Below are 23,397 nucleotides of genomic sequence, written 5' to 3'. Positions count from 1 at the left end.
CCTTGGACTGCTCTGTCTCGCTACCCTGAGTCGAGTGCGGGAGAGGAGTACTTGGTTATCCAGTTTTGGGTCCACTAGCACGGAGGCCCCGGGACACCAGTGGGAAAGACTCCAGTTGATGCGATTGGAGCGCAGTAACCCCCGAGTGCCCTGGTGCCCAGGACGCCAGGTCTAACACTGCTTATGTTAGTGATGCTCATGCATTAGGTGCTGATGCTGGCAGTGACGCTGGGGATGATGCTGGTGAACCTGATGGTGCTACTGATGATGCTGAGGTTAGTGATGCTCGTAAGTCTAACCTCCGCATTATCCGCTTCAGTGATGCTCTTGCTATTGGTGCGGATGCTGGCAGCGAGGGTGATGATGCTGATTCTGTGCTGGTGAACCTGGTAGCATGAATGATGTCACTGATGCTCCTGCGTTAGCTGCTGATGCTCATGTTAGTGATGCTCCTGCATTTGCTGCTGATGCTCATGTTAGTGATGCTCCTGCATTTGCTGCTGATGCTCATGTTAGTGATGCTCTTGCGTTTGCTGCTGATGCTCATGAGTGATGCTCCTGCATTTGCTGCTGGTGCTCATGTGAGTGATGATCCTGCGTTTGCTGCTGGTGCTCATGTTAGTGATGCTCTTGCGTTTGCTGCTGGTGCTCATGTTAGTGATGCTCCTGCATTTGCTGCTGGTGCTCATGTGAGTGATGCTCCTGCATTTGCTGCTGGTGCTCATGTGAGTGATGCTCCTGCATTTGCTGCTGGTGCTCATGTGAGTGATGCTCCTGCATTTGCTGCTGGTGCTCATGTTAGTGATGCTCCTGCGTTTGCTGCTGGTGCTCATGTGAGTGATGCTCCTGCGTTTGCTGCTGGTGCTCATGTTAGTGATGCTCCTGCATTTGCTGCTGATGCTCTTGTTAGTGATGCTCCTGCATTTGCTGCTGATGCTCATGTTAGTGATGCTCCTGCATTGCTCCTGCATTTGCTGCTGATGCTCTTGTTAGTGATGCTCTTGCTATTGGTGCGGATGCTCATGTTAGTGATGCTCCTGCGTTTGCTGCTGGTGCTCATGTTAGTGATGCTCCTGCGTTTGCTGCTGGTGCTCATGTTAGTGATGCTCCTGCATTTGCTGCTGGTGCTCATGTTAGTGATGCTCTTGCGTTTGCTGCTGGTGCTCATGTGAGTGATGCTCTTGCATTTGCTGCTGGTGCTCATGTTAGTGATGCTCCTGCATTTGCTGCTGGTGCTCATGTTAGTGATGCTCCTGCATTTGCTGCTGATGCTCATGTTAGTGATGCTCCTGCATTTGCTGCTGATGCTCAGGTTAGTGATGCTCCTGCGTTTGCTGCTGGTGCTCATGTGAGTGATGCTCTTGCGTTTGCTGCTGGTGCTCATGTGAGTGATGCTCCTGCGTTTGCTGCTGGTGCTCATGTGAGTGATGCTCCTGCGTTTGCTGCTGGTGCTCATGTTATGATGCTCCTGCGTTTGCTGCTGGTGCTCATGTGAGTGATGCTCCTGCGTTTGCTGCTGGTGCTCATGTGAGTGATGCTCCTGCATTTGCTGCTGGTGCTCATGTGAGTGATGCTCCTGCATTTGCTGCTGATGCTCATGTTAGTGATGCTCCTGCGTTTGCTGCTGGTGCTCATGTTAGTGATGCTCCTGCATTTGCTGCTGGTGCTCATGTTAGTGATGCTCTTGCGTTTGCTGCTGGTGCTCATGTGAGTGATGCTCTTGCGTTTGCTGCTGGTGCTCATGTTAGTGATGCTCCTGCATTTGCTGCTGGTGCTCATGTTAGTGATGCTCCTGCGTTTGCTGCTGGTGCTCATGTTAGTGATGCTCCTGCATTTGCTGCTGGTGCTCATGTTATGATGCTCCTGCGTTTGCTGCTGGTGCTCATGTTAGTGATGCTCCTGCATTTGCTGCTGATGCTCAGGTTAGTGATGCTCCTGCGTTTGCTGCTGGTGCTCATGTTAGTGATGCTCCTGCGTTTGCTGCTGATGCTCATGTTAGTGATGCTCCTGCGTTTGCTGCTGGTGCTCATGTGAGTGATGCTCCTGCATTTGCTGCTGATGCTCATGTGAGTGATGCTCTTGCGTTTGCTGCTGGTGCTCATGTTAGTGATGCTCCTGCGTTTGCTGCTGGTGCTCATGTTAGTGATGCTCCTGCGTTTGCTGCTGGTGCTCATGTGAGTGATGCTCCTGCGTTTGCTGCTGGTGCTCATGTGAGTGATGCTCCTGCGTTTGCTGCTGGTGCTCATGTGAGTGATGCTCCTGCATTTGCTGCTGGTGCTCATGTGAGTGATGCTCCTGCGTTTGCTGCTGGTGCTCATGTGAGTGATGCTCCTGCGTTTGCTGCTGGTGCTCATGTTAGTGATGCTCCTGCGTTTGCTGCTGATGGTCATGTGAGTGATGCTCCTGCGTTTGCTGCTGGTGCTCATGTGAGTGATGCTCCTGCGTTTGCTGCTGGTGCTCATGTGAGTGATGCTCCTGCGTTTGCTGCTGGTGCTCATGTGAGTGATGCTCCTGCATTTGCTGCTGGTGCTCATGTGAGTGATGCTCCTGCGTTTGCTGCTGATGCTCATGTGAGTGATGCTCTTGCGTTTGCTGCTGATGCTCATGTGAGTGATGCTCTTGCGTTTGCTGCTGGTGCTCATGTTAGTGATGCTCCTGCGTTTGCTGCTGGTGCTCATGTGAGTGATGCTCCTGCATTTGCTGCTGGTGCTCATGTGAGTGATGCTCCTGCATTTGCTGCTGGTGCTCATGTGAGTGATGCTCCTGCGTTTGCTGCTGATGGTCATGTGAGTGATGCTCCTGCATTTGCTGCTGGTGCTCATGTGAGTGATGCTCCTGCGTTTGCTGCTGGTGCTCATGTGAGTGATGCTCCTGCGTTTGCTGCTGGTGCTCATGTTAGTGATGCTCCTGCGTTTGCTGCTGATGGTCATGTGAGTGATGCTCCTGCATTTGCTGCTGGTGCTCATGTTAGTGATGCTCCTGCGTTTGCTGCTGGTGCTCATGTGAGTGATGCTCCTGCATTTGCTGCTGGTGCTCATGTGAGTGATGCTCCTGCATTTGCTGCTGGTGCTCATGTGAGTGATGCTCCTGCGTTTGCTGCTGATGGTCATGTGAGTTTTGCTCCTGCATTTGCTGCTGGTGCTCATGTTAGTGATGCTCCTGCATTTGCTGCTGGTGCTCATGTGAGTGATGCTCTTGCTATTGGTGCAGATGCTGGCAGCGAGGGTGATGCTGATTCTGTGCTGGTGAACCTGGTAGTATGAATGAGGTCACTGACGCTCCTGCGTTTGGTGCTGATGATGGTGATGTTGCTGATTCTATGCTGGTAATCCCGGTGGTGCTGATGCTTGAGATGCTGGGGTGTGAAGGAATTTGAGTTTTACTATCTCTCTCACCACAGGGCACCCTGGAAAAGTGCAGCATCTGTAAGAAAACCATCACCGACCGGATGCTGAGGGCAACAGGGAATGCCTACCACCCCCAGTGTTTCACATGCGTAGTCTGCGGCAAGAGCCTTGAGGGGGCGCCATTCATCGTAGACCAGGGCAACCAACCCCACTGTGTGGAAGATTACCACAGGTACGTGCCCCTTGATGCCACCCTTCCACAACCTGCAAGTCCTCGGGCCCATCGCGAGCCACTAATCGGGTCTTAAGTGGCAAAAATAAACCTTCAGAGGTTCTGACGTTATTGCTTTGTTACAAACTGAGCCCTCAGACCCAGAGTCAAGAATATAGTAATAGTCCTCATATAACCCACCCCAGAGCCTCTGACCTTCACCACATCTGCTGCTCTAACCAACACCTCCAGCCCAGTGGTGCGACAAGAGCATGGCCTTGAGTTCAGCAGAATCCCCTGATGGCTTTCTCTGACCACCTGGTTCAAGCAAAGCCCTCAACCCAAAATGGAGCAAATAGTCCTGTTAGGATTCGCTCTGAACCCATTATGTGCTGCCCTGATGCTGCGCTTCGCTGATTCCTGAACAAGGCTTTTTATTCTCAATCTTTCGCCCTTCAGGAAGTACGCCCCCCGCTGCTCTGTCTGCGGTGAGCCCATCATGCCTGAGACGGGCAAAGAAGAGACGGTGCGAGTGGTGGCCTTGGAGAAGAACTTCCACATGAAGTGTTACAAGTGTGAGGTAACCACCTGTCTCTCCTCCTGCAGTGAGGACTTTATCCTGTCTCTGCTCTCAACTACAGCGGTCTCTACTGCTATTCTTGCTGGCCTCTACACTACCCTGATGTGGCCCCAGCTTAATGTGGTATCTGCCTCCATGCTTGCTGGCCTCTACACCGCCCTGATGGTTTCTGGCTGCACAATGAGCGAAGCATCTAAGAACTAAGCCTCTGACTAGACTGATGTTGCCTCCACTTAGCTCTCTACATGTACCTCCCAACTGCCTATTACAACAGCAGGCCTCTTCTTGCGACACTGACTGCCTTGTTTAACACCATGACTTTTTTCAGCATCAGAGCTTTTCTCTGCAACAGCTTGACTTGCCCCTTCCCGACACACTGGCTGCACCTTCCCGACACACTGGCTGCCCCTTCCTGACACACTGGCTGCCCCCTTCCCGGCGCGCAGGCTGGCTGCCTCCCCTTCCCGACGCGCAGGCTGGCTGCCTCCCCTTCCCGGCGCGCAGGCTTGCAGCCTCCCCTTCCCGGCGCGCAGGCTTGCAGCCTCCCCTTCCCGGCGCGCAGGCTGGCTGCCTCCCCTTCCCGGCGCGCAGGCTGGCTGCCTCCCCTTCCCGGCGCGCAGACTGGCTGCCCCCCTTCCCGGCGCGCAGACTGGCTGCCCCCCTTCCCGGCGCGCAGACTGGCTGCCCCCCTTCCCGGCGCGCAGGCTGGCTGCCTCCCCTTCCCGGCGCGCAGGCTGGCTGCCTCCCCTTCCCGGCGCGCAGGCTGGCTGCCTCCCCTTCCCGGCGCGCAGACTGGCTGCCCCCCTTCCCGGCGCGCAGGCTGGCTGCCCCCCTTCCCGGCGCGCAGGCTGGCTGCCCCCCCTTCCCGGCGCGCAGGCTGGCTGCCTCCCCTTCCCGGCGCGCAGGCTGGCTGCCTCCCCTTCCCGGCGCGCAGGCTGGCTGCCTCCCCTTCCCGGCGCGCAGGCTGGCTGCCTCCCCTGCCAGCTCCTTCCCAGCGTACTGGCTGGCCCCTTCGAGGCATGCTGGCTGGGCCAATTCGGGAACGCTTCCCGGCCTGCTGGCTGGCCCCTTCACAGTGCCATCTTTGAGCGCTGGCTGGCCCCTCTTCCCGGCGCGCTGGCTGGCCCCTCCATTTCTCAGTCCTCCTCTGTCACTCTTCTCCCTCCTCTTCCTCTTCTCCCTTTTCTCCGTTCTCCTCTCTCCTCTCTCTTCACCCTTCTCCTCAGTCTCTCTTCACCCTTCTCCTCAGTCTCTCTTCACCCTTCTCCTCAGTCTCTCTTCTCCCTTCTCCTCAGTCTCTCTTCTCCCTTTCTCCTCAGTCTCTCTTCTCCCTTCTCCTCAGTCTCTCTTCTCCCTTCTCTCTTCTCCCTTCTCCTCAGTCTCTCTGCTCCCTTCTCCTCAGTCTCTCTGCTCCCTTCTCCTCAGTCTCTCTTCTCCCTTCTCCCCAGTCTCTCTTCTCCCTTCTCCTCAGTCTCTCTTCTCCCTTCTCCTCAGTCTCTCTTCTCCCTTCTCCTCGGCCTCTCTTCTCCCTTCTCCTCGGCCTCTCTCGTCCTCTTTTCTTCCACACTTTCAAACGCCACAGATAAATAAAATACAGGCTCTCTTTCTCTCACTTGCTCTCTCTTCCTTTCTTCTTCATCTATGCCTCTCTCTCCTTCTCTTTCCTCCTTCTCCTCTCCTTCTCCTCTCTTCACAGCCTCTCGCTCTCCCGAGGTGACACGTTTTGCTGCTCGGTTCTGCCAGTAGAGCACGGATTTCAACTCTGGTCTTTTTGCGCCATCTCGTGGCCGAGTTCAGAACAGTCTCTCGAACACTCAAGTATGTTTAGAGGTTTATCTAGTTTTGACCCCGGCAACTCTTTGCAGCAGGAGCCTGTCCTAGAGTCGCAGGCCCTGCCCTGACTGCCACCTAGAGTCGCAGGCCCTGCACTGACTGCCACCTAGAGTCGCAGGCCCTGCACTGACTGCCACCTAGAGTCGCAGGCCCTGCACTGACTGCCACCTAGAGTCGCAGGCCCTGCCACCTAGAGTCGCAGGCCCTGCCCTGACTGCCACCTAGAGTCGCAGGCCCTGCCCTGACTGCCACCTAGAGTCGCAGGCCCTGCCACCTAGAGTCGCAGGCCCTGCCACCTAGAGTCGCAGGCCCTGCCACCTAGAGTCGCAGGCCCTGCCACCTAGAGTCGCAGGCCCTGCCACCTAGAGTCGCAGGCCCTGCCACCTAGAGTCGCAGGCCCTGCCACCTAGAGTCGCAGGCCCTGCCACCTAGAGTCGCAGGCCCTGCCACCTAGAGTCGCAGGCCCTGCCACCTAGAGTCGCAGGCCCTGCCACCTAGAGTCGCAGGCCCTGCCACCTAGAGTCGCAGGCCCTGCCCTGACTGCCACCTAGAGTCGCACGGCGTGCACTGACTGCCACCTAGAGTCGCACGGCGTGCACTGACTGCCACCTAGTGGCCGGGGCTGGAAAAAGGTGGATTTTCTTTGTTTTTACAGCACAGACGTCTCTAGATTCAATACTATGCACATCCCGCCATCTACCTTCAACCTGTTTCCTGCCCTCATGTTAAGGAGTACACTCGAGGTCCGATCTACATCGAGACCACCGGGGGGTCTGGATGTAGGCAGGAGTATCTCCATCAATGAGAAGAAGAAAGTCATTGAAGAACTGGAGAAGAGACCGAAATCCACACGGAGAGGAGTTAACGAGGAAAGTTCTGGGAACAGAACAAGGTATTCTCACTGAATAACATGGAAAGTGTGTGTGTGCAAGTGGACCTCTGTACTTGATGATGGAGTAAACACAATTCAGTTCTACAAGGACTGCCATCACAAGTTCGCATAGAAGGATTAACACCCAGTCTGCAATCTCTGCCTTCCGGTGGACCATCGCAGTGAAGATTGTAACGCCTGCACAGTTTTTGTGCCAAAGACCCTGAGGGTAAGACGACAGAGAATAGCCCACCGTACCATGCAGGGCCAACCTACACCACCATCCCTGGAAGACTTTGGCCTGTTTAGCGACGAGGAGGAGAACCTCGCAGAGGGACCAGAAGAGGATGTCAAGGCCGAGGTCCAAATTGTAGACGCCGAGAAGATGTACAAAAAGACATTGAAAACTGAGGTAAGTGACACATCATCCTTAAAGCCGGTGGCGAAAACCCGAAAAACAGAGGCTTAGACCTCTACAAACAGGTGGGTGTGTCACTACAAAAGAGTCCTGGTGCACACTCTGCAAGGAAGACGGGAGCCACTGTAGCTTTCCTCGATGGTACACCGCTGCAAGACCTCTGTAAGCAGCAACATGGTCATCGGCGCCCACATTTACAAAAACACTACTCTGTGGACACTCAGATGAACAAAGAAGGACAAAGGGTCTTGCAACATATATTTGCTTATCAAAGCTCATCTGCAACCCAACGACCACTGTAGTAAAGACTGCTACAAAATCTATATGCACAGCATGTGAATCCAGAAAAGATTCACACTGCAAAATGTACAGTTTCTTACCAGTCAGTCTAGTTTTGCAGCTTAAAGAATTTCTGGATTCGTGTGCAACCCCACCCTCCTCTGCCAATAAGATGAGGGAGAGAAGAAAAAAGAATCTGAAGACGGCGACCAGAGGTGGGAGCTTCCGGAGGAAGCACGACGACTTCATAAGGTGCACCAAATGGAGGCATGTCGACTCTCACCAACCACAAACAGAAATAGTAGAAGGACAAAAAATGTTTATAGAGACCATTCCAGACCCAACCACTAGATGGCGGAATATTGCACAGCATGTGAATCCAAAAATTATTCAAGCTGAAAACCACACTAACAGGTAAGAAACAATATGCTTTCTGCTGTCACCAATGTGATGGTAAAGGCTGAGATAATCTCACTGCGGCTGATCACATCGATCTGAAGAGCACACGGAGTTCAGGTGAATTGTGGGGCTCATTCAGACTTCACAGAAACGGTCTCATTACGGCTTTATCTTCTGAATTCCACCAGAGGTAAATGATATAAAACGGAATTTTCATATTTGACTTTAAGGGCTTAAGGTAAATGTAAATTAGTCCTACTGACTCCGCCCAGGTTGACAACAATAGTAAAACAAGCATTTGCAATGTAATAGGTCTCGCAGTTACGCAAGTTTAAGCTATTGGCATTGTAAATGACCATGCTTTTTATTTGTTTTTAAAACGAAAATAAAAGGCATTGTTATTTGCAATGCCAATAGCTCAAACTCTCGTAACTGCGAGACCTATTGCATTGCAAATGCTTGTTTCTCCTGTGGTTAACCCCAGTACTTCTTGCTCCCTTCACATGCTCAGTGGCATCTGAAGACAGACATCGTTTTAATTGGGCCCGCTCCACTTGCAACAATAAATTATTTTGCAAGTGCGTTACTTTCTTCTGAGGCCTGGGGTTTCAAGCACAGTGCTAGGGGCAAGCCATTGGTCGCATCACATGATCACATGTAAGGTGAACTGACACAATCTACCAGCATCTATAGCCCCTAAACAAGTTGTGCGACCATCAACAGCTTCACAAAAACAAACCCTGAATGTCGGCACAGCCTGCACTAGGAGTACAGAAACTGAAAACACCAGTACTACTTCTTGCAAGTGTACAGAAAGAGTCCGACTGGAAATGCAAACATAGTGACGGTGGCAGCACTACCCACACAGGTGCACAGAATGTGTGGCTGCATTAGCCCCACCCGTACAGATGAACCTAAACAGAGTGGGTACTGAAACCTCTCCTAACCTATTTGTACAGACAGAAGAAGAAATGCGTGCACAGGGGGTACCAAGGTGAGATAGGAGCAGTGCGGCCTGCGGGAGCTCGTGACAGCGATGTTGCGACATGCGTCTGCCATACAGAAGCAGCGCCACAGCAGCAGCTCTGAGTAGGGAGGTCAATGGTAAAAACAAACAAAAAAAAAACAGAGCAACAGTGGCAACACTTTCTACAAACGGTGTGGAAATACGGTGATGGTAGTATTCTACACAAGATTTTAGGACCATGTATGACCAGAATAATCCCTGTAAAATGGTCCCTTAAAGTAGTAAAAGTAGCTCCTGCACCTGACGCGCATTAACATGAAGGTGTAGCAAGGGTGCCAAAGACTCTAATGCAATTAACCAAATGGGGTTCCCCACCCCCTTGCTTGGCTTTAAGATACAGTCATACTTGGAGAATAATGCCCCTAGGCCCTGGTGGCACTGCACCTGCTGCACTATTGATCCCTATACCTTGCATTGTGATAGCATTAATCCTTCCTGTTCCAGGTGTACAGGAGTATTGTGATCGCATCCTCTATTAGACGACGGAGCTGCTTAGCAGTTTATTACAGCTCAGACAGCTCCATTCAGCGCGCGCTCCGTAGAAAGTACTTGGGCGGACTAGTCTATGTGAGAGAAATTTAAAGGGTATGATGTATATTTTAAATGGAAAGAATATAAGTCTTCATTTTTCTATGCTATTCCTTTAAGTGCCTTTGATGTATGAGCTAGGCATTGGCTACTGATCTGGGTGTGATTTTCAGGTCACTGCCAGGCTCCTGGTAGTGTCAACTCGACCTTTCATCCTTCGGAGGTCGAAGGAGCACTTTTTATACAGTGCTAGGAACGGCAAAAACAAGCAGTATATAAATAGAGATTGGCGTTTGTAAACAGAATAAAGTGACTGAAGGTGAGGATGTGCTTTCTAATGAGTTCCACGATAGCCCATCTGTGGTTTTTGCGTCTTGTTTACCGCTCTCATTTACGGGATACAGTCAATGTCGAACGAAGTAGAAATATAAAGTTAAAGTGCGCGATGTGCGCGCTGTGTAACGCCATCCTCCGGGGACAGGAGAAGTGCACATCTCCTGTCCGCGCGTGCCATCTCCTGTCTCCCTTCGGCACAGAAAGCGGCAACAATAGATCTCGCAAAGGCGAGCAGCGCGCATACGCTGCGTCGCTAGGCGAGACCTAAAAATGTGGACCTTTAAATTGTGGAAATCTCACTCCCCCTCCTCCCCCCGGACCAGACCGGCCACACAATATTATCTTTCAGAAAAGTCAGTTCATTTACATGCAAAACATTTGTTGAACACGAATTGGAAAAGCCAAAAGGTCTCGGCAATGCTCGAGCTATTGGCTTTGTCAATGATAATGTCTTTTAGCCATGTTGTCTAGCAGCACATCTGCTATTCAGCATGGCTGCAAGTTACAGAAAGCCCAGAGTCACAGGATGTTGAGCCGACGCAGACTCTCTTCGCCCCCCTCCCCCCATGTTGAGTTTATTGTCCTGCCCCTCCTAACACAAAAAGCTCTGACGTGTCATGCACTGGTCGCATCATAGCGCTTTTTTTGTGACTTTCAGCCATGATAAACAGCAGATGTGCTGCTAGACAACATGACAAAGACATTCGCATAGACAAGGCCAATAGCTCGGTCATTGCAGAGAACTATTGGCTTTCCTCTGCAATGCTATTGGCTTTGCTATAGCTTGTTTGATGTGGTCATGCTGAACAAATATGGAAGTGATAGTGAGAGAAACAGCTGAGGAGCTTTGAAGTGAAGCAAGCATGTGGCATAATGGCCAGAGCTGCCGACAGGGAAACTGGGGACAATGAATGTGTCATTGTGTAATGTAAATGGTGAGCACTGAAAGCGTTCCAATACCATTAGATGCTGTTAGCACTGTGGCAAGATGGAGGACAGACCATGCGCTCCAATACCATCGGATCGTGTACAAAAAAGCAGCGGCGACGAGGGAGGGAGTGGGGGAACGGGGCAAACAGGAAAGCAGGAGGGGATGGGGAGATGGGCAAGCAACGATGGAGGAAAAAACCCTTAATTGAAGGAGGATCAGCATCAAAAATGAGTCATTGTGTAGTGTAACTGGTGAGCACTTAAAGGGCTACGATGCCATTGGTTTGTGTTTGCGCTATGGCAAGACCGATAACACAGCGAGTGCTCCAATTTCATTGGATTGTGCAAAAATAAAAATGAACCTGGGCGGTTCGTGTTCGGTTAACAAGTTTTTTAAGAAATGCATTTGTTTATGTGCACGTGCATGCATTTTAGTGGTATGTGTACAAGGGAAACGGCCTGAACACATAAGTACTCCTTTGAGAAAACCAGGAAAAAAAATTGCTCTGCAAACAGGGAGCCGTGTAAGGACACTTGTAGTTGGTCCATGCACTATGGGAGGGCCAAACAGAAGAAGAGAGCATGGCGCCTGCAGGCCTTTGACGTATGGCATCAAAGAAAATTAGAGTGATGGCGAAGTTTACCAGTGGTAGGAGATTGGCGGTCTGTAAGCCCACAGAAAGAACACACCACATCTCTTCGAGGCAGCATGCCAAGACCCAAAAAAGCATCAGGCAAGAGGCTGTAAAGTGTTAGTTAAACTAGGCTGATCCTGCTAATGAGAAATGACCAAGAGGTATGGACAGATGCACCACTATACCAAATGAGGGATTCTTTCCACAACCACAAAAAGATTAGGGGTCCTCTTTGGGATCACTTTGGAACTGAAATGAAACACAAAGCAGTTTTTCTGGGCCCTACACCTGGGGACACATGGCTTCCCTATACTTGCAGAAACCAGGGTCTCTCCTGTTGGGACGTCTAATGCAGCCCGCGTAGACTCCCGTTAAGACTCCATAAAAAGCTGAAAATTCTATGTACCATTGCAAGTACAGTCTAATGTCTAAGAACCAGGTCTTATGTCTGGAGATTTTGTTGATTGCTAAATGCTACCACAAGATCACTAAGGCCTATGTTAACTATTCAGTTTCTTTTAAATATTGGCTTTTATAAAGAAGAAAAAAAACGAATAGCTCTACTCTACCTGGGGGAGGAAATTTTAGATTATCATATTTCTGCAACATATGGCCAACAAGTAGGCAGAAAAACTAAGACTAGTGGACTGCAAGTAAAAACAAAATAAGGCTAGCTTTGAATGTGGGAGAAGGGAAGGGGGAGAAGGGCTCTGTGGGCCACATCTGCTATTGGGAAAACGAGAAGCCTTGAATGGGAGGACAGGTGGCCGAAAACCACAAATCCAGATGACATCTCACCATAAGCTGTGACAGGTGCCAAAGAAGCAGATTAAGTCTGAACTGGTCAAGCACAAACCAGAAAAAAGAAACACTCTGTGCTCCACACGGCGCCTGCAGCCATCTGACCGGCACGAGCCGCCGCATGTCACAAAGGGCACCGGGTCTATTCAGAGCGGAGGCTGCCCAGAGGGACGCGGTTGCCATTTTCATGCCCTACGACTTCACCGGGTTAGGACTAAGTGGGTGCAAGTTGAAGGCACTCGATGAGCCACTGCTGACGCAAAGTACAGGCGTCTGAGAGACCTGGGAGCCTGGGAATGGCACGGATATCTGTGCTATCAGTTTATTTGCGTAGATCTTTGAAGCAAGCGGCTACAGAAATGTACAAACAGTACTCACAGGGCGCGTTGTTAAAGCAGCAGCTGCACTCGAAATAAACGTCTACCGGAAAAGGGGGCCGATGTTTCACGGACTAACAGCACGCAGGAGTCACAAGGGGTTATTCAAATTAAAGTTAGGTCAAGACTGAAACGGAAATATGGAAGGAGTCGGAACCCAGAGGCACCCTTTAAGAAGGAAAGAATTAAAACACCTACTTTTGTAAACCCTCCCACCGGCGTTTGTAAACACCCCCCAATTATCTTTCCAAACCCCAATGTCTGCCTTTTGTACCAGACCGTCCGTCTGCAGCAATAGACTTCCGACACCTACCTCTAAATGGTATCCCTAGGAGGCCATGGGGGAGAAATGGACCAAGATTGTAATGTTGTGCAACGCAACCAGCACCTACGAAGCGTATTTTTCCATTTAATTGTTTCAGTCCTGCTTCTAAAGTCTGGGTCCCGTTTCAGCTGGATTCTGGGACTTCTGGTTGACCGAAGCCATTGTCCTCTGGTGTTATTGTGTTTTGTCAGGGAGATAAAGATCGGGCTATTTGATTTATTGTTTAGTTTAGTCAGGGCAAGTGATGTAATCAAGTAAGACCAATCTTTTGTGCAGTGAGGCGGCTCTATGGACTAGACACACTAAGTTGAAGGCAGCTTTCTTGTCATGAGACAAGAATTTTCTCTCTAAAGAGCTGTTCTGTTTTAGGATCCAATGTGCGCTATCAAGAATGGAGTACCAGTGGCTACCCCATAATTCGTGAACGGGCAGTGGCACAACCAGCTTTAAACTGTCACCAACCATTACATACATGCTTTGTTGAAGACAGGAAAAAAAAGCGATCGTGAAACTGAAAGCGACTGCTATGGGAAAAACAAACACGGCCGCGAGTGGTGCGCGCGCGCCACTGCAAACCATATGTTTTGCAGTGTGAATCTTTCTGGATTCACTATACTGTGCATTATTCCGCGGTCTGGCGGTTGGATCCGGAATCGTAGTCTTTCTTTTGTCTTTTTTTTTTTGTAGCCCAGGTGGGCGTCAATGTCCCACCGTTTGGTGTACTTCTCATGACGTCGGCATGCTTCCTGCGTAAGTCCCACCTTGGGGCGCCATCTTCAGATTCTTTTTTCCGCCGTTGGGTCTGGATCGTCACCGAGAAGCTCCAGAGTTTTTTAACGAAGAAAGAAGAAGAGCACGAGTTTCATCGAAGGAAAATTAAAGGAGACTACAGACAGGAAGAACATCGAGCCGGGACGACGAAGAAGGAGGAGAACCTCGAGATCTTCGACGTCCAACGGAGAATGCGCACTCAGGGACACTGAGCGCAGTAATGGACAAAACGCCTTTTAAATTCTGCCGTAACTGCCACCACAAGTACGCGCAGAAGGACCAACATCCGGTCTGCAACCTTTGCCTGCCAGTCGACCACGAGGGCAAAGACTGCAACGCCTGCTCCGCCTTCACACCGAAGACACTCGGGGTGAGAGAGAGGCAGAGGAGAGCCAACTACAACATGGAAGGCAAGGGTAAGGCCCCGTCTCTGTACGACCTGGGCCTCTCCACCGACGATGAAGACAACGTCGCCGAGGGACCTGATGACTTCACGGTCGCAGAGACCGATGAGAAGACGTCTGACAAGGTAGGAGAGACGTCGAGCACAAAAACCCCGAAAGGGCCCCGAAAAACAGAGGCCGACTCTCGAAAACCAGAGTCTAAGTCCTCGAAAGGAACACCAGCGCCGAAAATTTCGACGACCGCGATTGGATCCAAGGACGAAAGGCCCAGCGGATCCTTCGAGAAGGACTCCCAGATGCCGAAGGTCGCCGAGAAACAAAGTTCGTCGAAACAGGCCCACGAGCTTGGGTGTTCAACGACGAAGGCCAAGATCGCGTCGACGCAAGCTCCGTCGAAAAGGCCAGCGCTCGACGCCGAACATGCCTTTGAAATGGAGAAGAAAAAGAGAAGGCTCGAGGCGGAGATGGAGAGCATCCTTCAAAGGAAGAAGGAGTTCGAGAAGATGAAGAAATTCACAATCCCAACGAAACCACCGACGGTTATCGTCGAGGTCGAAGAGCAGGACGAGTTCGATGCCGAAGAGCAATCAAACTCCAGAAGATGATCTTTACTATGAGGGAGAAGAAGAGGAGGAACAGCAATCGAACTACGGCTCGGCGCCGTCGACGACGCAAGACCTGGAATGGCAGGACCTCGACGCCGAAAATCCAGAAGAGCCCGTGGAGACTTATCCTTCGAGGCCTTCGCCGCCAGATGATATTGGGGCTTACAACATGGTCGTAAAGAGTGCGGCTGCAGCTTTTGGCGTGAAACTAGAGGAGGAAAAACCGAAAGCGGACTTACTCGAGACACTGTTCCCCATCCAAACTAGGAGCCAGTTCCTCCCCATGCTTCAGAGTGTCGTGAACCAGGGGAAGGAGGCGTTCAAGGACCCTGCAACATGCAGATCCATCACACCCAGAACAGAGAAAAAATATAAACATTCCTCTCAGGACCCTCCATACATCAAGGGATCTGTCACAGCAGACTCCATTATCGCATCTACAGCCAGAAAAAGAGCCAATGTTCCGGCAACCTCTGGACCACCTCCTGACAAGGAGAGCAGAAGGATGGACCTCACTGGCAGAAAAATAGAGAGAAACGCGGCAATGCACTGGCACATGGCGAACTCTAATGCACTACTGAACAGGCACCAGTACCAACCATGGGACGAGATGGGGGACCTAATCAAGCATCTCCCCGAGCAATACCAACAAAGAACTTCGCATCTAGTGGAAGAGGGGAAGAATATAGCAAATTCATGCCTTAAAACAGCGTTGGACGGGGCAGAGACTTCAAGCAGACTGATGGTAATAGGAATCACTGAAAGGAGACAGGCCTGGCTCAGAATTTCAAGATTCAAGCAAGAGGTACAGAACAACATCCTGAACACCCCTTTCAACGGAGAAACGCTGTTCGGGGCACCAGTCGTTGAGAAACTCACCCAACTCAAAAAAGAGAGAATGAGGCGGCGAGGTCCATGGGGGCCCTACAATTCAGAGGGATGAGAAGAGGTACCCCGACACGGAGACCTTACGCAAGGGGAGCAAACCAGCCGGGAACGTCACATCAAACATTCCAGCAAGGTGTGAGGGTCACGGGCAACAGGGGCAGCAGAAACAGAACTGGCAGTACCAGCCTCGGTGCCAGTCCTCAAAGTGACTTCACACGGAGGAGAGTGCTCACCCACAGCATCCCTCCAAGGGTAGAGCACAAAGGACCCAACAAAAGAGGGTTACACGCACCAAACGCCTACGAGCATGCAACACCGGTGGGCGGCAGACTCAGATTTGTCCTCCAAGAATGGAGAAAAATAAGACAAATGGATACTCAACATCATACAGTACGGATACTGCATAGAGCTGGAAAGAAGACCTCCAAACAAAAAACCAAAGAGAAGGGAACACTCAGGACAAGAGCTAGCACAACTCGTAGAGGAAGCACTACAGCTACTCCAAAAGGAGGCCATAGAACCAGTACCATTCAAAGAAAGGAACAAGGGTGTGTACTCAAACTACTTGGTACCAAAGGTGGACGAAACACTAAGACCCATCCTGAATCTACGATTCTTAACAAGTACGTAAGGACGCAAAAATTCAAAATGACATCCCTACAATTACTCCCACAAATGAGAGACGGAGACTTCATGTCCACCGTGGATCTCAAAGATGCCTACTTGCACATCCCAATGAACAGGCAGCACAAGAATCTGTTAAGGTTCACCATCAACAAGGATCACTACCAATTCCCAACCTTGGCATTCAGTCTAAAGTCCGCACCAAGCGTTTTCACCAAATGCCTTGCAGCAGTAGCAGCGTACCTGCGGAGGAAAGGGATTCATGTGTATCCTTACCTCGACGACTGGCTAATAAAGGCAAGTTCACGCGAAAAATGCGAGGAACACGCACAGCGTGTCACAAGGACACTGACAAAGCTGGGGTTCTCAATACACTGGGGGAAATCAACAATGGAACCAGAACAAGTGAAGATCTTCCTGGGGGCGCAGATCAACACCGTAAAGAGAACGGTGATGCCCAGCGAGAAAAGGACACTAGCCCTGCTGAAGGAGACGCGCCTCTACCAGAAGGGGCGAGCTGTGACAGTGAGAACAGCGATCAAGATCATGGGTATGATGGCGTCATGCATTCACCTAGTTCCCAATGTACGCCTACACATGAGACCATTCCAGGAATGGCTGCAACAGCAATGGTCACAAGCGAACGGAAGTTGGGAGGATCTAGTGGTTGTAACGCACGCAGTGCAAGAAGAGATGGCATGGTGGAACAAGGAGAACATAACAATAGGGAAGCCCTTAACACCACCAAACCCAACGGTGACCATCACCACAGACGCACCCCAGATAGGATGGGGAGCGCACATGAACAAGCTCAGAGTGAGGGGTCTGTGGACTCCAGCAGATGCGGTCAGACACATCAACTACCTGGAATTGAAGACCGTGCTGCTAGCCCTGAAGGCCTTCCAGAAAAAACTGTACAACCAAAGGGTGTTGATACAAACGGACAATACTACAACTATGTTCTACATAAACAAGCGGGGAGGGACACAATCGTTCCCCCTGTCCAACCTGGCACAGGAAATTTGGAGATGGGCCATCACGCTCAAAATAGACCTGCTGGCCATACACCTACCGGGGAAGGACAATGTAGAAGCGGACTGGCTCAGAAGGCAGACTTCAGCATCCCACGAGTGGGAACTCAATGGGCAGGAAACGCAAAAACTATTCAAGAGGTGGGGCACACCGACAATAGACCTGTTTTCAACACACCTGAATGCAAAATGCCAAAACTTCGCATCCAGACAACCAGGAAAACTATCCCAGGGGAATGCCCTATGGATAAGTTGGTCAAGAACATTTGCCTACGCTTTTCCACCGATACCACTGATACACAGGGTACTCAACAAGTGCAGGACCAGCAACATGACGCTGATCCTAGTGGCACCACTGTGGGCAAGATAGACATGGTACTCACAAATAGTGGAAATGGCACAGGGGCCACCACACAAGTTCACCAAAAGAAAAGACTTACTCTCCATGCAGAACGGAGAGGTTCTACACCCAGAGCCAGAGAGCCTCTGCCTAGCGGCATGGCTCCTGAAGACATAGTTTGCACACCTTAAGCTACCTCAAAGCACTACGAGTGCTCCGGGAGGCAAGGAGACCGACCACACGGAAATGCTATGGGGAAAAATGGAAGAGGTTCACACTGTGGTGCAGAAAAAATAAACTGCAAAATAAGTTGACAGGGGAGTCAACGGTGCTTAGATATCTCACGCATCTACTAAAAGCCAAACCATGGTCGTCTTCGCTAAGAGTCCACCTAGCGGTGATTGTGGCCTACACACGAGGTGAGACGGGAGAAAGTTTCTTTACGTCACGAGTAGTAAAGAGATTCCTGGACGGGGCAAAAAGGATAGCGCCACCAAAGAGGATTCCGCCGCCGGCATGGAACCTCAACATAGTCCTGATGGAACTTATGAAGGCGCCCTTTGAGCCCATCCACAAGGCCTCACCATAAATGCTGACAATGAAGACAGCCTTTCTGGTGGCAATAACCTCGCAACGCAGAGTCAGCGAGCTGCAAGCGTTAACGCTGCAAGAGCCCTACATCCAGATACACAAGGACAGAGTCGTAATGAGAACGGACCCACACTTCATGCCGAAGGTGGTGTCGGCATTCCATATAAACCAGACAATACAAATACCGAGCTTCTTTCAAAACCCAGCCACAAGCGCAGAAAGGGCACTGCACACTCTAGACGCAAGAAGGGCGGTGATGCACTACATCGAGAGAACCAAGGAGCGCAGGAAAACAAAGCAGTTTTTTGTGTCCTTCGCAACCAGCTTCCTGGGTAGACCAGTAACGAAAAGCACCATCGCGCGATGGATCGCAACGATACAATTCTGCCACAAACAGGCAGGGCAAGAGCTAATGGAGGGGGCACGGACCCACTCCACAAGAAAGAAGGGAGCAACGATTGCCTTTCTGGCAAACACACCCATTCAAGACATATGCCTGGCAGCAACATGGGCTTCAGTGGACACGTTCACTAAGCACTACTGCGTGGATATACAAATGAACAAGGAAGCACAAGTAGTACAGAAGGTGCTTCAACATATATTCAACGACCAACGCTCATCTTCCACCCAGCTGCCACAAAGATGACAAACCGCTACAAAGTCTATGCACAGCATAGTGAATCCAGAAAGATTCACGCTGCAAAACGAATAGTTTCTTACCTGTCGGTGTAGTTTTGCAGCTTGAAGATCTTTCTGGATTCACTAGCGAACCCACCCACCTCCGCCAGAAAGATGAGGCAGGAGAGGAAGGTGGAAGGACAGAGAGTAAAAGAACAAAAGAATACTGAAAGTGGATACATTGAAAAAGGAAAATACTAAAGAACGCCTAGGGTTAAAAAAAAAAAAAAAGGGAAAAAAGAACCCGAAGATGGCGCCCCAAGGTGGGACTTCCGCAGGAAGCATGCCGACGTCACGAGAAGTACACCAAATGGTGGGACGTCGACAAAAGAGAGACTACGATTCCGGACCCAACCACCAGACCGCGGAATAATGCACAGCATAGTGAATCCAGAAATATCTTCAAGCTGCAAAACTACACCGACAGGTAAACTATTCGTTTTCAATTATCGCGCCCATGTCTGGGCACGATAATTGAAAACATATGGGTTTGGTGCGCGTAACAGACACAAATAGGCCATGGGCGGAGCAATGCACCCGCCTTTGGCCTACTGCGTGCTCTGTTTGAAAAAAAAAAAAAAAAAACATGCACGCAGAGCTCAATAGCGGAACCCAAAAGGAAAAGCACACGCACGAGCGATTCCAGGGTCCGTTTCTAAACCCCCTACAAAAGGGGCTCACCTGCGCAAGCAGAGCTGCGCACTGCATCGCGATCGCGAGGGGCGAGCCCTAAACATTGATATTTATAGAAGTACTGCCAGCAACCACTAGATGGCAGCCAACGCCCAGCATTTGTATCTAGAGGAGTCCAAGGCTGGAAAATTATTGTTACAGACTACTAGTTTCTTCCTAATTACATATCTGACTACTAGATTATACAGGCATGTAAATCTGTAACAGATTTCAAGCTGTAGCACCAGTATTGCAGGTAAGTCATAGTTCTGCAGTATAAAAGCATTGTAGATTACCAAGCCTGTTCACCTCATATGGATTCACTAGGACTTGTCTCTTATGAGGCCAGCAGGCCGGTTTTTTAAATGCATCAGACTGTTCTGGGTCCAGCAGTGAGGTGGCAGAGCACACATGTACATCTATGTAAGATCCCACATCAGTGCTGCAGGCAGTAGCTTCTTCTGGACTTCTGTCCTTGTCGTGTGTTGGACTTTGTCCTAACCGTTTGTTCCTGTTCTTACTTTCTCCCTACAGGACTGTGGGAAACTTCTTTCTATCGAGGCGGATGAGAGTGGCTGCTACCCCCTCGATGGTCACGTGCTGTGCATCAAGTGCCACACGAGCCGCGTGAAGGCTTCTCGGTGAGAGGCCAACCCTGGAGCAGGAGTCACACCATGCAGGCCACATGCTGGCTCCTGAGCCACTGGAGCATTTCATCCTTCCCTGGTCGCCTCTCATAGCTACAGCGAAGAGCACAGCCGTGCACACACACCACCCCTGAGGACAGCCATGCTCACAGACCACACCTGAGTACAGCTGTGCACGCAGACCACCACTGAGCACAGCCGTGCTCGCAGACCACCCCTGAGTACAGCTGTGCTCGCAGACCACCACTGAGCACAGCTGTGCTCGCAAACCACCCCTGAGCACAGCCGTGCTCGCAGACCACCACTGAGTACAGCTGTGCTCGCAGACCACCACTGAGCACAGCCGTGCTCGCAGACCACCACTGAGCACAGCCGTGCTCGCAGACCACCCCTGAGTACAGCCGTGCTCGCAGACCACCACTGAGCACAGCTGTGCTCGCAAACCACCCCTGAGCACAGCCGTGCTCGCAGACCACCACTGAGCACAGCTGTGCTCGCAAACCACCACTGAGTACAGCTGTGCTCGCAGACCACCACTGAGTACAGCTGTGCTCGCAGACCACCCCTGAGCACAGCCGTGCTCACAGACTACCCCTTGCCTCTTGTAATGGCTCATTTCTTCTTTTCCTTCACTGTGGGTAAAGCTCCTGCCTTTTAACTATCAGTCCGTCATGCTTCACAGGGACAGGCCCTACTCTCACCCCGATCACGTGCATCATTTCTGTGCAGTGAGAGCAGCTGCCTTCTCCCCTAGAGGTCCATTCCTGCATTGCCAGCCCCTACCTTTTCTTTTCTGTTGGAACAGTCGCAGACGGCTCTGCTAATAGTTTATTCATCCTGTGTGGGACAGCTAAAGCCGGCTCTTTTCCTCCGAAAGGTTCATGCTTTCAGTGCAGGGCACCTACTACCCCTCCCTCCAATAATGGTTCAGTCCTTGCTGTGTAGAAACAGTCAGTGCCTCACCTCTCCTTACTGTGATTCATTACTTTAGTGTAGGGACACCGCTGGCTCCGCCACGGTTAGCTCATTCCTCCTGTGTGGGGACACACAAAGCCTCCTCGCCTTCACACACTCACTAACCTCTATGCAACAGTGATCTCTGAAAGTAGAACTTTGCTGCTACTCGTGCCACTGCTCGCCCTCTGTGAGCTCCTATGTGGCGTAGAAAGGACAACTCCACAACTTGCAGTGGGTTGGGGAAGAATTCAAGCGATGGCTTAGGTGACTGGAAATTCTGAGTGAGTGATTGGGTTTTGTTTTTCTGCTTCTATTTTGTACTTTTTGCTGCTCTTTCTATAAAAACAAATTGCCAAGAATGAGTCGGAACTACAGCCCCAGGAGGTGTTCCCTACACTCTTCGGGGAGCTGCTGACCGACGTGTCGCCTGCGTTTACATTCCTGGGTGTTCTTTGTTAATGACTCTGTTAAACTTGCTTGAACAACTGGATAAAGATTGTACTGGGAAATCCACCCATTGTATATAAATCAAATAAAATACTTTTCTTTATTCTTCTGCCTCCTGGTGTTTATTATCAGCAGCAGATGTAGTGTGTTCCTCGCCTGTCGCTCACCTGTAGGTCCATGAGAAGGATTCCGGTGAGTTTCATGGAATCAATCCACACGTCTGATCACCACCACCGACTGTGGCAGACTGGTGCTTCCTGGGCATGAGATACCAATGTAGCAATCCAGCGTTGTTTGCCTAGTTGTATGTTTCAGCTGTAAAAAAATAAAAATACACTGGCAGGCAGTTGGATTGAGACCACAGTCTTGATAGAGGTTTTGGCTGAAATTCCACCTCTGCAGCGTGCTCTATGAGGGTACAACGATCATAACTTCGACTTCCGTTGGATCGCTTGGCTCGGGTGGTACAGCAGCCCTCGGAGATACATCTGTGGTGTATAATATTCAACAAGACAACAAATGCAGTCCATGGTAAAAGAGAGCCTAGGCACAAGTAACTACAAAGAAAATCTTAATAAGAACAAAATGAAAATGTGGGAAATTGTTTCAAGAGATCACACTCCACAGAGGAAACGAGAAGTGAGAGATCTTGGCCCCGCATGACAGAAATATGCAAAACCACTGGAAGAGTGTGGGCGAGGGGGACCCCTAAAACCTTACACACCAAAATACACTTCAGCAACACGCCCACGTGTGGATGGATTGGGAGTGGTGTTAAAACTCAATTTCATGAGGCAATGTGTCCCAAGATAAGGTGCCGTACAGCAGATAGAAATCCAATCAATTAAGCGAGGACCGACTTTGGTGAGTTCTAGGTTGAAATTAGGAATGTAGAATGATTTAATAGACAAATTCGGAAGGTACCATACAGGCACTGAAGTGCAGATGCATAAATCGCAGCCGCGAAGGCTCTCCGTGATAGGGCAATACAGACTAATGGACCGAATCAAAAATATTTTAAGTTCCAAATGAGCAGCAAAATCAGAAAACAATTAGACTGCATCTCTAGTAGCATCTGGATCACAGCCAAATTAAAGTGGTTATATAGGAAATTTCCCCGTAAGACAGAATGAAAACTGCAGATTCTTCCTGGTGTGAGCAAAAAAATAACATTTCAGCAAATCAGAGCGTAGAAAATTTAGTGTCACGCTGCCTTACCACCTAAGCACTACCCCACTACAGAAATATTAATTCAGCCCCTTCTATGCTAATGTCATCCGGAGACGGCAGAAAAAAACTAGTTTCAAAACAGTGAAATATTGTGAATAAATGCAGTACTGCGAGCAGGTGGAAGTAACCTTGAAGGATGAAACATTTCTAGAAAGACTTCTTCGAGAACATGCTAGAAAGACTTCTTCGAGAACATCATCCGGAAATAAAACGACTTTGCGTGACTGTATGCAGCTAGACTATTAAACGATGAACATGTATGGTGAGACATCTATTTTGAACAAAAATGGCGTTGAGGCCTAGCTGAGCTCCAGTTAGCATCACCAAAGAAAAGGCACTTTTAGCAGGTCATAGTAAACAAGTTTCAAATGGAATAACATCAGATAAGTGTACAAGTGTGAATTTGAGCATAAATCCATATCCTGAGCATTAATAATGCCCAATTTCATAAATGTACAAAAGTCTCAATTCTCCCCTCTGATTATTCCATAATCATTAAAAACTACAATTAGCTATAATATAGACTGCATCACTTTCTGCTTATTGCGATTAAATTTTTCCAGTATCTTCTGTTCATTATGTTTTTGATCTGTCATCTTCTAGTTCAATTTCATC

The 23,397-nt window shown here is 50.1% G+C and overlaps 1 protein-coding gene across 3 annotated transcripts in view; it reads left to right on the top strand.

Moving 5' to 3' along the window:
- Positions 1-21,657, top strand: part of ZYX (zyxin) — a 158,073-nt gene extending 136,416 nt beyond the window's left edge. For 2 of the 3 annotated variants that reach the window (XM_085620342.1, XM_085620343.1), the window contains exons 8-10: positions 3,401-3,579; positions 4,018-4,138; positions 20,036-21,657. In XM_085620342.1, the coding sequence (XP_085476468.1) occupies positions 3,401-3,579; positions 4,018-4,138; positions 20,036-20,146 (411 nt within the window). In that variant the 3' untranslated portion in view covers positions 20,147-21,657. The remainder of the gene's footprint in view (positions 1-3,400; positions 3,580-4,017; positions 4,139-20,035) is intronic. The other variant, XR_014966999.1, reaches the window with a different exon arrangement.
- The last annotated feature ends 1,740 nt before the right edge of the window (positions 21,658-23,397 follow it).

Source organism: Triturus cristatus, chromosome 7, assembly GCF_964204655.1.
Source record: "Triturus cristatus chromosome 7, aTriCri1.1, whole genome shotgun sequence".
Classification (NCBI taxonomy): Eukaryota; Metazoa; Chordata; class Amphibia; order Caudata; family Salamandridae; genus Triturus; species Triturus cristatus.
Note: the sequence above shows the minus strand (reverse complement) of the source record. Positions and strands in the feature narration are given on the sequence as shown.